This window comes from Orcinus orca, chromosome 10, assembly GCF_937001465.1.
Source record: "Orcinus orca chromosome 10, mOrcOrc1.1, whole genome shotgun sequence".
Classification (NCBI taxonomy): Eukaryota; Metazoa; Chordata; class Mammalia; order Artiodactyla; family Delphinidae; genus Orcinus; species Orcinus orca.
Window position 1 is genome coordinate 41,084,493 of NC_064568.1, and position 16,874 is coordinate 41,101,366.

Genomic DNA, 16,874 nt, shown 5'->3' on the forward strand with positions numbered 1-16,874 from the left:
CTGCCACAAAACAAAACAAAAACAAAACAAGTGGTAGGCTATCCTTTACATTGGTAAATGAGGGAACCGGGAGACAGCTGTTGGTCACTGAGGCCTCTGGCTCTGTTTTCTGGGAGTCGTGTTGTGGTCTCAGGAGGGCCCCATGGGCAGCCTGGGTCAGGCAGTGGGCAGCCTCTGTCACCTCCGCTAGCTGTGCCCGCCTGCTGCGGACCTCGGGCCAGGCAGCGAGCCCCCTTTCGAACGCTGGGCTGGCTGCTGCATGCAGATGGAGGGGCATCCTTCTGTCCTAACGGGCTCCCCAGCACTTTAGATACCATCTGTACAGTCAAGATGATCCACAAAGGTTCACCTTAGGACCGCTTCTCTGTGTCCCACTCTCTAGGAAGCACTGAGACCAGAGGGAGGGCAGAACTTAGGGGCTGCCACTCCCCAGGGGCTGCAGACTAGTGGGAGAGGAAAAACATCCCCAATCCAGGCAGCACCAGGGCAGACTTGAGAGGTGGGTGTGGGCTGGGTATCCTCTCGGGTGTGCCAAGCCCAGCCCAGGCACCGTTCCGGCTTCCTCTGTCCTCTCCCCGCTGCTGCTTACCTTCAAGCAACTAGTAGACCTGGGGAGGGGGAGGGGGAGGGGGGGGGAGGCGGGGCGGGGGCGCTTATTGGGCCGCAGGGCGTGGCTAACCTCGTGAGGTCACCAAGCGCTGGATAAACGGGTGCAGAGCGAGCGCAGGTGGCAGAGCCTTCGTTCCCGGAGTCGCCTCAAGAGCTCAGACATGAAGCTCTTCTTCCCCGCCCTGCTGTCCCTTGGGGCCCTTGGTGAGTGCGGGTACCTGGGGGCACGCCCCTCCGGGCGGGCGTCCGGGTCCCCTGGCCCCTCAGTGCGGGCATCCCGGTCCCGCGCACCGCCAGGTGGGCACCAGCGCCTGCAGCGGGGGAGGAGCCCGGGAGTGGGCCGGCTCCCGCCCACTCTCCTGGGGAGGGGCTCGAGCAGGGCTCCGCGAAGCAGGTTGGGTCTTTTCCCTAGAAATGGCAGAGCTCCCCGAAGGGTCTTCCGGGTCCCTGTCCCATTTTGTCCTACCCATAGTACTGTTACATGCGTATACATGGAGGCGGACAATGAGACTCAGAGAGGGTGAGCGACTTGCCCAAGATACACAGGAGACTGGAGATGGGATCCCAGCTCCTGCAAGGACTATGTAACTTGGGCAAGAGAGAGTCTTTCTGAACCTTAGTTTCATTTAAAAATGGTCCAATTCTCTTCCCACACAGCTGTGAGGAGGGGGCAGGGTCCACCTGCTCTGTGGTAGGCAAAGGTGTACACAAGCCTCCCACTGCAGAAGGTCAGGGGTGGTGGCACAGACCCTGCTGATGGGACCCTTCTGCCAGAGGGTGTGAGAGAAGTGATTGGTTTCTGGTTTTTAATGTGCCAGGACTAGAAGGGGACTAAACAGAAGGGACTAAACAATTGTTAGTTCTGTACCCAAGTATCTGAAATAATTTCTGGGATGTTCCCAGGACACTCACCTATGATGGACATTAGTGATGTAAATGTGAGGGCAGGGCTTCCTGCAGTGGAGGGGGAGGGTCCGGGGCAGCAGCGGTAAGGGCTCGAGGGCATCAGCACCTAGGCAGTGTGTGTGCATGGGGCTCAGAGTGAAAGCCCAGGTGTCACCCCCTTCCCCCAGCGGCAGCCCAGTGCAGCCTCCTCCTGTCCTAGGGCATCTACTCTGGGCTGGGAGCTTCCTGGATGAAAAGGGGTGGCTAAAGGATAGCAATGAGCTTATGCCCCCAAACCTGTCCCTGTCTTTTCTGGTCCCCTTCTCCAAATTCCTTCCCATGGGTATTGGTTATTTCTCTCTTCTCTAAGGCAGGATTGGCCTAGCCAGGACCAACTGCTCAGGACCAACTTCCCTTCTGCTCCCTGACACGTGGCCTGCTTGGGCCCACAGCACAGGGTCAGTGCCACCTGGGAGAGGCCCGAGGGGTAGGAAGCCTTGCTTTCCTAGAGGTGGTTACGGGCGGTGGTCTGGATTCTGGCTCAGAGTTGCACCACTGGGTTCCATTTTCACTTGAATCTTTGGTTGTCTTGGCCCCCACAGAGGTCTGCAGTTTAAATCCTGCAGTCCATGGGATGGTGGCCAATGTCCCAAAGTGTCACGGAATCCCTTGTCCTACCCAGTGGAAGGAGTGGCAGCTGCCCTAGGGGATTCCTGCCCTGCTTCTCATGTGTGTCCTGGCTGGCAAAGGCTGGGTGGGGTGGGAAGAGTAACTCCATCCCAGCCCCTGCCTTTGAGACAGGGGCACTACATGTCTGCACAGAAGGAATCTGAGGATTTGTACTTTCAGGAAGATTCCCTCGAGGCTCAGGTGGGCAGCATCTGAGTGACTGAGACAGATCAGGAGCAAGGCTAGGGATACAGGAGGGGCCAGGCCCAGACCTGCTTCAGGGAGCGTTTTGTCTTGAGAGGGGCACATAGCTTCAGAGCTGGCTGGTGGGAGCTGTGGAGGGGATGAGCAGAATGCTGTGTTCTGCACCCAGCCCTGGTGTTTGGGGGGGCTGGGGACTGTGGATCTCAGAAAACCTCTCAGTGACGCTTTAGTTTCTTCGTTCATCCCCTCCCAGGGGAGCAAACGAGCTCTTCCCCATGTTCCCATTCCTGCCCCTGCTCACGCCCTCCCCCCAGCTTGAGACGTGGTCTTCGTTTTGCTCTCTCCCTTCAGGTCCCATCTATTACTAAGCTAACTTTGGACACCAACTCCTTATTTGGGCCCTGTTCTCCATTCTCGATGCCTTTCTGCCTGGTTCTGCCCTCCCAATGAGTCACTGCTCCACTGCTTCCCAATAAGAACTTCTTGGGCCAGCATTGGAGGCTCTCCATGATCTGACCCCAGACACTTTACCAGCCCCATCTCCATGGCAGCCCGTCTCTAACCCAGTTAGCCTAAATAGGCAGGGGGTTTGGTGTCTGACTGCCTAGGTTCAAATCCTAGATCCTAACTTATTAGTTGTGAAACCTTGGGCAAGCCACATAACTAGTTGAAGCCACAGTTTCATCACCTGGAAAATGCGGATATCAGCAAAATTCACAATAAGGAGGGGCTGGGAGGTTTGAAGGAGACAGAACACATGAAGGGCTGAGTAAAGACCTGCGTAGAATGTGCTTGCAACTGTCGTTGTGCACGTGGCCCATTGTTCCCACCTCTTGGAATGCCCCCACCCCCCCATTATTGGCTGAGGTCATGGGGACATCACTCCTGGCTTTGTATTTGTTCTCTTCTAGAGCATTCATCATACTTAGCGTCCTCTTTGGGGGCTTTTGCCTCTCCAGATGGGAGGTGAGAGCTGGTGCTGTCTGCTTGCACGTTCCTCTGCATATCACTCAGTGCTGTGTATACAGAGAGCGTCCAGGACATGCTGTTGGGTCACAAACGGCTGAATCGGATAAGGCCAGTTCTCACTTCGGGACAGTTCCAGGAAGGTTTCCAAGGATAGATTACACCCCCAGAGATGTCCCTGGGATGATGGCTGGTGGAGGAAGGGTGTGGCAGCCACACCCTTGGCGGGTGTCTCAATACCCTGGTGGGTCTGACTGCGCAGGGGAAGGCTCATGAATAGGAGGTGGCAGAGGGCTGAATGGTCCACCCCAAAGCACATCCTAAAGGGGAGGCGGCTTTTGCAACCAAGAGTTTTTTGTTTTTGGTAACGGCTTTACTGAGGTATATTTTACATATCATAAAATTCACCTATTTAAAGTGTACAATTTAACGATTTTTAGGAACTTTATACCAAGTGGTGCAACCATCACGGTAAATCAGTTTTAGAACATTTCCATCCCTCCATAAGAGTCCTCTCTCTGGTACGGTGGTGAACGGTGATAACTCAGGCAAACCCACCCAAACTGACAACACCTACTGCAGCTACTGACAAGGCGTGTGGTGCATTTTCCTTTGTTCCTTTGGCATCCTCTGGGAGACGCTCGTAGCCACAACAATCTAGAGAGACCCAGATTCCAGGTGGGACGTTGCCACTGCTGAGCAGCCATCACTCAGTGTCCTCGAGAGTCAGATTCCACACCAGAAACACAGGAGTAATCATCCCTTCCCTGCCTGCCTCCCAGGTTCCAGGGGAGAAAGCAGGTGGAAGAACTCCATAAACCGATAGAAGGCAGCATCATTGTTTTTTTTCAGGGAATAGGAAGTATGTCAGTCATAGGAGGGCAACGATCCAGATCGTCTCCTCTAATTTGTTGAGAAGTACAGCCCTCTGGCCAGCATGGTGTTGTCATTAGACTAGCAAGACACCTCCATTTGAGGAGAGTGGCCTGACTTAGCCACAGAATGGAGAGGGAAGGGGAGGACAACTCCATGAGAGGGTGAGGCCGTCTCTTCCATGGGCAGTGGTGGAGCCCTCACTCCTCGGCTTCTTTCTCCCAGGACTGTGTCTGGCTGGCCCTACGAAAAATGTTCGATGGTGCGCCATATCACGACCAGAGTGGTTAAAATGCTACCAATGGCGATGGAGGATGAAAAGCCTGGGTACTCCCTCTGTCACCTGTGTGAGGAGGACCTCTCGCTTTGAATGTATCCAGGCCATTGCAGTAAGTCCATGCCATAGGTTGGGTGGGACCGGACTGAAAGGGATAGGATCCGAGCGCAATAGAATATGTGTTCTCCCTGCTCCCTCTGTCCTTCTTCATGGAAACCTGTAAGCTGGGAGCTGTCCTCTCTCATAGGACATGATGCTATTTTGAAAGCAGAAATTAACATTCTGAAGTGGAGAACCACGTGTAGGGAAACTGGGATTGCCACAGAAATTGTGAATAAGCCAAAAATTTGAAAGCACCAGAGTGAATATGTGGCAGCTCTGACAAGTGACTGCCAGTTACACTCTATAAAGAACTCTAAGTCAATTGGTAAGAAACGTAGGATCATATAAGAAAAACAACACGAGGAGATGGAGTTCATAATGAATAAAAATACTTACGAAAATGTTCCCCTTCATAATCAAGAGAAATACAAATCTAAGCAATTTGTTAGCACTCGCATTTCCTAAATAATACCCCTTAATAAAATGAAACCCTGGCCCACTGGTGAGTCTATAGTGAAATTGATCCTCTTAGTGAGTGGCATTCCAGGTTAGAAACGAGTCAGCTGGAAAGCAGAATGGCAATGACAGTCAAGGCCTTGAAGATAAAATGCCTATTGTCTGGGCAATCCCACCCTCAGATGCCTATCCGAAGGCAACAGGTCATCAGAAGGAAAAACAAGCTATGAGGACAAAGCTGTCCATAAAAGTACAGTTTTAACAGCAAAGAGTTAGAAGGAACCCAAGTGGTGAACATTGGAGGGAATTTTTAAAATTTAGCTTAATAAATTACGGAACAGCCACATTTATAATGAAATATCATGAAGTCAATAAAATCAATAAAGGCACTACAGAAGTAAGAAAATGTAGTCAGTTTTAGATGAATAAAACAGTCCGCAAAACATTACCTATACCAGGTTGCAAATATGAGAAATAGGTAAGCATATGAGGGGTAATATGCCAAAGGGAATGAACGTGGTCTATTATTATGATAAGTTTAAGATATATTAAGAGTTAAAAATTCTATTCAATAAACAAGAACTTAAAAGAAATATAGAGCAAAAACAGGGGAGAAAGCACCTAGAACAACTTTTAATATAAATGACTGCGAAGGTTGCGATCCACGGAGAGATCTAAGCCACGTGAAAAAGCGGCCACCCGCCAGCCTCAGGAGTCAAAGCAGTTCCCCTGGGGCTCATTACCCAAAAAGAGGGGCCTTGGGCTTGTGCCACCTCTCATGGCACCTGCGAGGACATGACTGAAAGCTGACCCTTTGGAAGATCCTTCCAGCCGTGGAGGCTTCTGACCTTCTGAAGTTCACTTGCGTGGCTCAGCGTGGGTTTTCTCCTAATCCGGTCTGGTCTCTGCTTTCAGGCAAAAAAGGCAGATGCTGTGACCCTGGATGGTGGTTTGGTGTTTGAGGCAGGCCTGGACACCTACAAACTGCGGCCGGTAGCGGCAGAGGTCTATGGGACGGAAGAGCGTGAGTTGCCCCTGGGGACCCAGAAGGTGGGGTGGCCTGGGCCCTGGGCTCCGTGGAGTCAGAGTGGATGAGCCACAGAGGTGATGTCTCGGGCAGCATCACACTTACAGGGAATGGAGTCCCTGGGCTCTTTGGGCCGGTCCCTGACCCACCGGGGAAACAGAGCAGGCTCTGGGCTGCGGTGACCAGGTGAAACGGCAGCACACATTCCCCTTCCCACTGGGGGCTCGGCCAGCGTGGGCTGTTTCTCTCCCTCCGGTCCAGGCTAAGAGCTCTCGATTCTTTCTGCTCTTTTGCAGAGCCCCAAACCCAGTATTATGCCGTGGCTGTAGTGAAGAAGGGCAGCAACTTTCAACTGAACCAGCTACAAGGCCGGAAGTCCTGCCACACGGGCTTTGGCAGGTCCGCCGGGTGGAACATACCTATGGGGACACTTCGCCCGTTCTTGAACTGGACAGGGCCACCTGAGCCCCTCCAGAAAGGTAAGATGGCTGGGGGAGGGGTGTTGGGGGTGATCTCTGGCTGGGGTCTCTACTCCAGTGGCACATACACAAGCCACTTCGGGATGGCCCAGGTGGACATGTGGGATGACTCCGAGGCAGGGGTGAAGTTAACTGATGTGAAGCCTGCAGGGGCAGGGCCTACCCGCATCAGCAGCCCTGCGAGGTGGCAGCTGAGTCTGTTCTCAGCCAAAGTACATCTCTCTGAGCTGCTAGCTTTGCAAACGCTGACAGGCAGGGGTGGAGGGAGTGCACACTGGGGGGTGCCACTGGCTGTGGCCCGGTGGGCTCACACTCTGGTTCATTTCTCTCTGTTCAACAGCTGTGGCCAAATTCTTCTCTGCCAGCTGTGTTCCCTGCGTGGATGGCAAAGAGTACCCCAACCTCTGTCAGCTGTGCACAGGGACAGGGGGAAATAAATGTGCCTGCTCCTCCCAGGAACCATATTTTGGCTATTCTGGTGCCTTCAAGTGAGTGAGACTGTCCTCTTCTCCCCAGCGGCCCACATGTCCTCCGGCTAGGAAGCGCTTGTGTCTCTGGTCCCAAATAGAGCTCAGTCAGCTAGTGGGGACCATCGAGGAGGTCCAGTCCTACTGCTGTGCAGACAGAGAAACTGAGTCCGAAGAGGGTGCCCAGTGCACCTTCCCAGTGCACTTTTCCCTCTAGCCCCCCAGGCCCGACATGTGCCCTTTTACCTCTGCACCAGCCCCATGAGCAGCCATCTGGCCAGTGGCCCCTTCTGTCCCCCCAGAGAACCCTGAATCGGGCTTTGTCCCTCTGTTGTCCTGGGTTCCTCCTGCTGACTCTGTCCCCTCCATAACCACAGAGGGACTGAAGGAGTCTTGTCATGAGAAGACCAGTCCCAGGCTCCTGGCCAGGCAGGGCAGCCTGGCCTGTCCCGGAGCCAGGCGGCGGTGGGCTCCTCCTGACTGACTGGCCCCAGCGCCTCTCTGCAAACCCCCCACCCAACTGATGCTGCCCCTGTTCCCCCATCTGCCTCTCGGACTCAAGCATTTTGCGCAGGGAGGCCTCCTTGCTTCTCCACTGGCCAGGGCACATCTGCCACTTAGTCCTGGGAGAAAAAAGCTACATGGCTAAGGACACTACTTTTACCCTCTGGTGTAGAGGCTTCGAAACTCTTTTACATAGAAGGACAAAGTTTGGCCCTCTCAGCCCTTAAAGCAGAAAGCAGGGGTCTCCGGCCAGCACCTGAGCCCTTCTTCCTCAGAATTCACCTGGAGGTGACCCCTGAAGCCTTCCCAGTGGGGATGCCCCAAAGCCTGAGGGCCCTGCCCTCCACAGATCAGGAGCCCACAGAAGACAAGCCGCAGGACCCTGTTCCACAGGGAGGCACGAGGAAGAAGTCGGGGAGGGCCGCTCTGTGCTGACCCTTCTGGTGCTTTCTCATCCCACAGGTGTCTGCAGGACGGGGCTGGAGATGTGGCTTTCGTGAAAGACAGTACAGTGTTTGGTAAGAGAGGAAGAGCCACGGGTACTGCCTCCTTTCCTTTTCTTTCCTTATTTTATTTCATTTCATTTTATTGTAATTCCAAGTAGTGAGCTAATTTGACTCCTCACTTCCTGGCCCCACGATCATCAAGGTTCCCTACAGAGCATAGCTCTTATTTTATGTTATTTCATGGAATAATTCAATGGAATGTGGAATAATTCAGTGGAATGTGTTCTTATTTTATGTTATTTCTAAATGATCAGTTTTCTTGAAATCTCCCATGCCCGCTGTCTTTCTCTTCCCCCTCAAAGACGCCCATGCCAACGTATTTGACACGTGTCCTCCGAGATATATAGGTGGTCTTGCAAAATGTGTAGTGCTGGTTTGTGTTTCTGGATTCTAAGCTCACAGAAGCTTTACTGATCATTATCGATCATGATGTGATCAAGGTTTTCCGCTCAGCATTTTGTTTTGGAGATTTATCTGTGTTGTTGTACTTGTCTGGTTCAGTGGTTCTAATAGATGAGAAATGCTCCATGGAAGGCACACATCACTTTTTTTTTTTTTTTTTGGCTGCACTGGGTCTTCGTTGCTGCGTGTGGGCATTCTCTAGTTGCAGCAAGCGGGAGCTACTCTTCGTTGAGGTGCCCGGGCTTCTCATTGTGGTGGCTTCTCTTGTGGAGCACGGGCTCTTTGCACGTGGGCTTCAGTAGTTGCAGTGTGCGGGCTGAGTAGTTGTGGCTCGCGGGCTCTAGAGCGCAGGCTCAGTAGTTGTTGTATCTAAGCGCACGGGCTTAGTTGCTCCGCAGCATATGGGATCTTCCCGGACCAGGGATCAAACCCGTGTCCCCTGCACTGGTAAGCGGGTTCTTACCCGCTGCGCCACCAGGGAAGTCCACACACATCACATTTTATTATCTATGGTTGTAAAGCAATAGATGTGTCATTGTTGGTTTATTTTGCATTTCTCTGACGTCTAGTGAGTTTGATCATCTCAATATATTTGCTAGTAGTTTGGGCTTCCCTTTCTTCTTTTATGATCTCTGACTATTTTCCTCTTGATTTTCATGTCTGTTTCTTCATGATTTTGATTCAAGGCTAGGCATTCCTTCTCTCTAGATATCCAGCCATTGTTGGTTCTAGACTTTAGGAACGTCTTTTCTCAGTCAAAAAATCTGTCAGTAGCACCTTTGTTGAACAGAAGCCCTTGATATTGATAAGGTCAAATTGGTCACTTTTGCCCTGCTGGTTTGTGTTTTGGGGACTTTTAAAGATGCCCTCTTCCCTCCAGATCATAAATATTTTCTACAATAAGATTTATAGACTCCCCTCCCTAACACACACTTGTTTGTTCATACGTACTCTACCTAGGAAATCAGGTATGGATTTAGCTTCAGCATTTCCCCCCTTTAGAGTGAGATCATTTTCCTTACAGTAACGACTATAAAAAATTCCACCCTTTTCCTACTGATATGTGGAGCCTCCTATACATCAAGCTTGTTTATAATCATGGATCAGTTTCTGAGCTATTTTGTTTCATTGGTCTATTTGTATTTTTCTGCATTTATTACTCTGGCTTGTAATGGTTCTTAATAGCTTGTGGGGGTCTGGGGAGAGAGAGCGTGCACGCAAGCGCCTTCCCCCAACACTTTGCTATTTATTTTCTAACTAAAATTTTAGAATTATTTTGTTGAATTTCTAAAAACATCATACTTTAAGTAGAATTGTATTGAATTTAAATTGATTCATGAAAAATTGACATATTTATGTCAAACTGTCCAATCCCTGACCATGATAAATCTCTCCCTTCTTTTTTTTTTTTTAAATAAACTTATTTATTTATTTTTGGCTGCATTGGGTCTTTGTGCTGCGCACAGGTTCCTCCTTGTGGTGGCTTCGCTTGTTGCGGAGCACGGGCTCTAGGCGCGTGGGCTTCAGTAGTTGTGGCTCGCTGGCTTCAGTAGTTGTGGTTCACGGGCTCTAGAGCACAGGCTCAGTAGTTATGGCATATGGGCTTAGTTGCTCTGCGGCATATGGGCTCTTCCCGGACCAGGGATCGAACCCGTGTCCCCTGCATTGGCAGGCGGATTCCCAACCACTGCGCCACCAGGGAAGCCCAATCTCTCCCTTTTGATCACACCTCTTTTTATGTCCCTTAATAGAACTTACAGAACTTAACATTTTTCTCTTGGTCTCCTGCATTGTTTGTTTTTGTTTTATTTTGGCTGCGCAGCATGGCTTGCAGGATCTCAGTTCTCCAACCAGGGATTGAACCCAGGCCACGGCAGTGAAAGCACCGAGTCCTAACCCCTAGGCCCCCAGGGAACTCCTTCCTGCGTTGTTTAATGAGGCTAATTACCAGCTATTCAATGGTTTTAGTTGCTATTATAGTATCATATTCTGTATTAGTTTCTGTTTTATTATTGCTAATGAGAGTAACACTTGATTTTTGTAGTGTTGCCTTGCTGGACTCTCTTGTTAGTTATATTAGTTTTTTCTTGGTTTCATTGGCTTTTCTATGTAGGTGAGTACCTCATCTTTAAAAAAGTAGAGTTTGTCTTTTTCCCAGTGCTTACATCTCTTATTTCTTTAGTAAATTGTGAAATCCAGGTCGTCTGATACTGTGTTGGCAACATGACAGCTTTGCCTTGTTCCTGATTTTGAAGTGACTGTTTAAATTTTCTTCTTTCAGAATGATTTTGCTGTAGATATTTTGATATGTGGCATTTATCAAGTTTAATACCTTTGCCAAGTTCTCTATGTTACTTGTTTTCCAAAACTAAAAAAAAAAAAAAAAAAAAAGCACATATAGATGTTGAACATATAAATGCTTTTGCTGCACCTACTAGGATTAAGATGATCTCATGGTTTTCCTTTAACCCATTCTTGTCATGAATTACTTTAGCTTCTTTGACATTCAGCCATTCTTTTGTGAATGGAATAAACTGATAAACCTTAATCCTGATCTATTAGTTTTAAAATACTCTGTTATATTGAGTTCGCCAATTATTTTAGATTTTTGTGTTTATGTTCATAAGTAAAATAGGTCTGTAATTATTCCCTCCTGTACTTCTTTCTCTGATTTTGAGATCAAGATTATACTAAGCTCATAAAACAACTTGGGTCAGTTTCCGTCACTTTTATGTATTCTGAAGCAGTTTACATGTGATATAGATGAACAGTTCCAAATTGGGATGAACTCACTCATAAAAATAATCTTTTCTTTTGATACACCCAAGTGTTGAGAAGTGGCTCACCTGTATTTCTTGCTTTAAAATTTTTCTTGTTTTTATTCTTGCTGGAGATGTGGGTAAGGCAGCAGCCCCTGGCTGGCCCCCTGGGCTTGTCTCCCTCATGTGACCCTTTTCTAGGTGGAGTTGCCGTGGAAACAGATGGGTCTGGTTCAGCCTCCTTGACTTGCCAGGCAGGAGTTGCAGCAACCCCAGGGCCTGTATGATGCAATCAGAGGAACGTGGGCTTTGCCCCTAAGGCTTTCTGGGCACTGTCTTTACCTTTCTGGACATTCTGGAGCAATCCACTGCCTTTCTGACCCCCAGTTTTGTCAACTGTGTAAGATGTCTCCTCCAGCTCAAATTCTATGGGGGAAGGGGGACTACAGCTCACGGCTACTGTCTGGGGTTGCCTCATCTGGGCTCCCCTCCACCTCCCTCTTTCCCTAGAGAACCTGCCAGCGAAGGCTGACAGGGACCAGTATGAGCTGCTCTGCCCAAACAATACTCGGAAGCCAGTGGATGCATTCAAGGAGTGCCACCTAGCCCAGATCCCTTCTCATGCTGTTGTGGCCCGAAGTGTGGATGGCAAGGAGGACTTGATCTGGAACCTTCTCCTCAAGGCACAGGTATCCCTACCCAGAGTACCCCTAACCTGCTTGGATTTGGTGGTGGTGGGGTTTCCTTCCTTCTTTCCCTAACTACCTGCCACTGTAGAAGTCCTCTGTAGCCTCACTGCACAGATGCAGTGGCTTGCCTGTCTCTAGGCCATACTCCACACAGCAGGAACAACGAAGCCCCTTCTAGCATTACGGACTGGTGGTGTCTCATGGGCTGGAGTAGAAGCAGGGGGAGGACAATGCAATATTCTCAGGACTCTAAGGTGCTTGGAACCCAGCAACTTCTTAAAGATGAAGCCATAACTGAGCTATGTCACAGGGATGGCTGGAGTCCCTCTATGGGAGGAAGTCAACCAAGGTTCCTCCTCTCAGAGTCATCCCTAAGTTCCAGATGTTCTTTTTCAACATCGTGTTTTTGTTTCCTATTTACCACTGACATCATAATTCTCTTTTCCCTTAATTAGGAGAAGTTTGGAAAAAGCGCTCTACAGGGGTTCCAGCTCTTTGGCTCTCCTCCTGGGCAGAAGGACCTGCTGTTCAAAGACTCTGCCCTTGGGTTTTTGAGGATCCCCTCAAAGATAGATTCTGGGCTGTACCTGGGCTTCCGCTACCTCACCGCATTGCAGGGCCTGAGGGAAAGTGAGTGAGGGCCAGGCAGGCCCCAAGGGCAGGCTGGTGTGGGTGGTGAGCCATGGGTGAGGCCTTCGGGGAGCACCTCACCCCCACCCCATGGGCAGCTTGGCCCTGCTCTGTAGTGGTCACTTGGCCATCTCCAAGCCACTGGAGGTCTTCACCATGGTAGGTTTGATGTGAGTGTGAGCATCGTCTGTGCACCAAGTCAGGTGAAAAGTGTCTCCAAAGGAATGTGTCGCCTCCTGATAATACTGCCACAGGTCCCTGTGTGCGCCAGGCTCCCCAGCCCTGACGAAACAGTCAGTTTGCCTCCCAGGAAGTGAGAAGTATGAACATGAACCAAGAGAGCCAGGGCCCCTCCTGGGATAAATCCAGAGGCCTGGTGGGACACGGCCCAGTGCCTGGGCCCTGAACTTGGCTGGGATACCGCATTGGGCCAGCTCAGCCATGGCTCCTTCTCCACTGGAGGCTTCAGATGGAGTCTGGGTGAACTGGGAAGCTGCGCTGTTGTCAGTGGTGGTGACTGCCTGCCTTAGGGGAAGTCAGGACAGGGCTTAAGGTCCCCTAGGCCATCTCTTGGGGCTGCCACTGTTTCTGTGTCCTGGAGCTTTTATCCAGTAGGACAGAGATATTAGGCAATATCTCGGTATCTCTTTCATTACACTAAAGCTTGAAGGGTGGATTAGAAGCCGGGGAAGCCTCCAAAGGAAGAGAAATGAGACACTAGGAGGGCTATGCCTGAAGAAGGGTTTGGGGAGCTGAGAGTGGAGGGGGGAGAGGAGCACGTGCAAGGGAAGAGGCGCAGGTGTCTGATTCCACTTCTCTGGAGGAAGTAGCTCCCGCCCAGTGAGCGTCGGGGCAGGAAGGGGGCTCTGAGTGGAGCCGGCGCTCCAGGGAGGTCGGCGGGCCTGGGTGTCCCTCGCTGGGCTCAGGGCACCTGCCGACCGCCATGTCCTCGGGCAGCTGCAGCGGAGGTGGAGGCGCGGCGCGCGCGGGTCGTGTGGTGCGCGGTGGGACAAGAGGAGGAGCGCAAGTGCCGGCAGTGGAGCCTCCAGAGCAACCAGAACGTGTCCTGCGCCACGGCCAGCACCACCGAGGACTGCATCGCCCTGGTGCTGGTAGGTGGCCGGCGGCGGGCCTGCGGGCGGTGCGGGCGGTGCGGGCGGTGCGGGCGGGGCAGCGCCCGAGACCGAGTCACGGGCATCTGGTCTGAAGTGAGGCGGACCTTAGAAGCGCTACGGCCCCGGGGGCGGGGTCTGCTCGCTCCTGCGCAGTGTGGGAACAGACACAGCTTTCCGTCTGCAATCTGTTTACTGTGGGCTTTCCAATCTGATTTTAAGAACGAGTTGCGATGAATGCAGGTAATTTGGAAAATATAGAAAGATGTGATGTAAAAACAAACAAAACACTGGGACCTCATGCAGAGATACCACAGTTAGAGTTTTGCTAACTTCCCACTCCAGGATTTCTCGGTTCATCTCAGTTTAGGCTCGGAACAGTACTGGGTCGTTCCAGTTACGTAGTTTGAGTCCTTTTCACTTAACAGTGTATCATGGCCATTTTCCCACGTGACATATTCTTTGAAAACACTTTAAAAAGTGATTTCAGGATATCTTTTATATGGTGTGGCACAGTTTAGTCATGACCCTATTCTTCTTTGTCTCCTTATTTTGTTGTTAACAATAACCCTGTGCTGTGCAGCCTTGAATAGAAATCTTTATCCACATCTCCTATTAGCTTTAATAATGTTGTAAAAAAATTATTACTTAGTCAAAGAGGGAGTTTTACAATCTTGATGAATCCATGTTCCAATTCTGGAGCGTGGGCTCATTCATTCTGATGGTGAGTGAATTTAATTGTTTCTGCCCACTTGTTGAATAGCTTCTGTGTAGCACTTTGAGTGTAGTGCTAATGAGCAGAGACTAGACAAGACCAGCTCTTCCCATCTGTCTCCTCAGTGAGGGAGGCTGGTCCAGGAGGGCATCCCAACAGTACTCCAAGTGCAGAAAGGGATTTTGTTCAGAGGACCGGGCTACCTGTACCCGGTCTTTCCAATGGAAGCGACAGCATGAAAGGCATGTAGGTCTGGTAGAGAATTAATAGTGCACATGGCGTTTCCTTGGGGTCCTCAGTTCAACCCTTGCTGCTTTACTGGGGCACCTGACAGCCATTCTCTTAGAGCTGTAAAGGCAGGCGGGACAGGAAACAGCCTCACTGTGGTGCTGGAGATATGCTTTGTCTTGGCAGAAAGGAGAAGCTGATGCCCTGAGCTTAGATGGAGGATATATCTACACTGCGGGCAAGTGTGGTTTGGTACCTGTCCTGGCAGAGAACCAAAGTAAGTGGAGAAGAGTCCTCTCTGGTTTATTCCCTCAGGGCTTCGGGGGTGGGGTATAGAGAGGAGTAACCCCACTCGGTGGGTCCAAGTGGAGACATTAAAATGGACAGATACGTTCAAACAGGAGAATCAGGGGAAAGAATAGATGAAAGGGGCCATGTTACCCACACAGCCTATTGTAGTGAGAACTGACAAAGCCCAGATTGGTTTCCTCTTTTTAATTTTTAAAAAGATTTTAGTAAAGTATAATATATATGCAGAAAAGTGCACACAAGTGTACAACTCAAGGACATTTCACACAGTGGTACATCCCCAAGCGCTAGGGCCCAGAGCAGGACACAGCAGGTTCCACAAGTCTCCTTGTGTCCTCCTGTCACCAGCCCCCTTACTCCAGCAAGGGTAATGACTCCTGACTTCAAATGGCACAGATCAGTTCTGCCCGTTTTTGAACTCTATGTAAAAGGAGTTGCACAGCATGTGCTTTTAAAAATGTCTTTTGCTCAGCATTATACCTCGTTTTGTAGTGTTCTATTTTGTGACTCCACTGCAGTTATTTATTCTACTGTGGATGAGCATTTGGGTAATTTCCAGTTGGCTGCTGTGGATAGCGTTGGTATGAGCGTCTGTGTCTGTGTCGTTTGGTGAGCACATGTATGCATTTCTGCTGCATGGAACTGCTGGGACAGTCTCTTTGGACTTGATTCTGCAAAGACAAATACCTTCTGATTTCACTCCTATGTGGAATATTAAAAAAAAAAAAGGGAACAAACCAAACCAAATCAAACAAAAACAAACACACGGATTCAGGGAATAGAGTAGTGGATACCAGAGGGAAAGGGGGAGTGCGGGGAGAGGGAAAGGGGTAAAGGGCGTCAGCTATAGGTGATGGATGGAAACTAAACTTTTGGTAGGTATATAGAAGTCAAAATATAATGCTGTATGCGTGAAACTTAAATAATGTTATAAACCAATTAAATATACTTTTCCAATAAAACAACACCTACAGATTCACATTATCCATTCCATGAAACAGGAGTGATGCGACTTTTTCCTAAGGAGAAGCCAGTTACTGAGTCCGAAAGCATGGATCTCCCCATGCTGAAGGGACATAAGAAATGCTACTTTATCCTTAGCCTCTCCAGAGGGAACTAGAGGAGGTCAGGCAGGTGAGACAAGGTGCCCCTCACCTCCAACGGGCGAGGATTAGGTAGGAGTACTTTGGTTGCAAATGACACAATCCCATTGCCAAGTGGCTTAAACAAAAAAGATAGTTGATTGGTTTATGTGGTGATTGAACTGTCCAGACGTTAGTTTCAGCAGTTCCACCCCTGGGTACATCCCCAGACGTGTATGAAGATGTCAGTGACAATATTGGAAGCAGTGAACTTAGGAGCCCTAACTCAGCTCAATAAGTTACAGACAGTAAGGCGGTTTGAACTTAAAAACACAGTATTGGGACAAATACCATATGATATCACTTATATGTGGAATCTAAAATATGGCACAAATAAACCTACCTACAAAACAGACTCACAGACATAGAGATCAAACATGTGGTTGCCAAGGGGGAGAGGGAGAGGGAGAGGGAGAGGGAGGGACTGGGAGTTTGGGGTTGGTAGATGTAAACTATTATATATAGGATGGATAAACAACAAGGCCCTACTGTATAGCACAGGGAACTAGATCCAGTCTCCTGGGATAAATGATAATGGAAAAGAATATTTAAAAAAATGTGTATGTGTATAACTGAGTCACTTTGCTGTACAGCAGAGACTGGCACAACACTGTAAATCATCTATACTTCAATTAGGGCATTCCCTGGCGGTCCAGTGGGGTTAGGACTCGGTGTTTTTACTGTCGGGGCCCAGGTTCGATCCCTGGTCGGGGAACTAAGATCCTGCAAGCCACATGGCACGGCCAAAAAAAAAAAAAAAAAAGAGCTTAAAAACACAGTATTGGGTTGAAAATAAAAAAAGGAGGAAACTTAGTGAAGTCTATAATACAATAACACATATACACAAAACCATGCCAGTATATG

General features: G+C 49.7%; 1 protein-coding gene across 3 annotated transcripts in view; it reads left to right on the forward strand.

Moving 5' to 3' along the window:
• Nucleotides 1-633: 633 nt before the first annotated feature.
• Nucleotides 634-16,874, forward strand: part of LTF (lactotransferrin) — a 28,876-nt gene continuing 12,635 nt past the window's right edge. Inside the window, exons 1-10 of one of the 3 annotated variants that reach the window (XM_004283855.3) lie at nt 634-813; nt 4,432-4,595; nt 5,957-6,065; nt 6,365-6,547; nt 6,888-7,035; nt 7,981-8,036; nt 11,696-11,874; nt 12,330-12,504; nt 13,462-13,616; nt 14,746-14,836. In XM_004283855.3, coding sequence (XP_004283903.1) covers nt 771-813; nt 4,432-4,595; nt 5,957-6,065; nt 6,365-6,547; nt 6,888-7,035; nt 7,981-8,036; nt 11,696-11,874; nt 12,330-12,504; nt 13,462-13,616; nt 14,746-14,836 — 1,303 coding nt within the window. In that variant the 5' untranslated portion in view covers nt 634-770. The remainder of the gene's footprint in view (nt 814-4,431; nt 4,596-5,956; nt 6,066-6,364; nt 6,548-6,887; nt 7,036-7,980; nt 8,037-11,695; nt 11,875-12,329; nt 12,505-13,461; nt 13,617-14,745; nt 14,837-16,874) is intronic. The other 2 variants (XM_033413186.2, XM_049716298.1) reach the window with 2 other exon arrangements.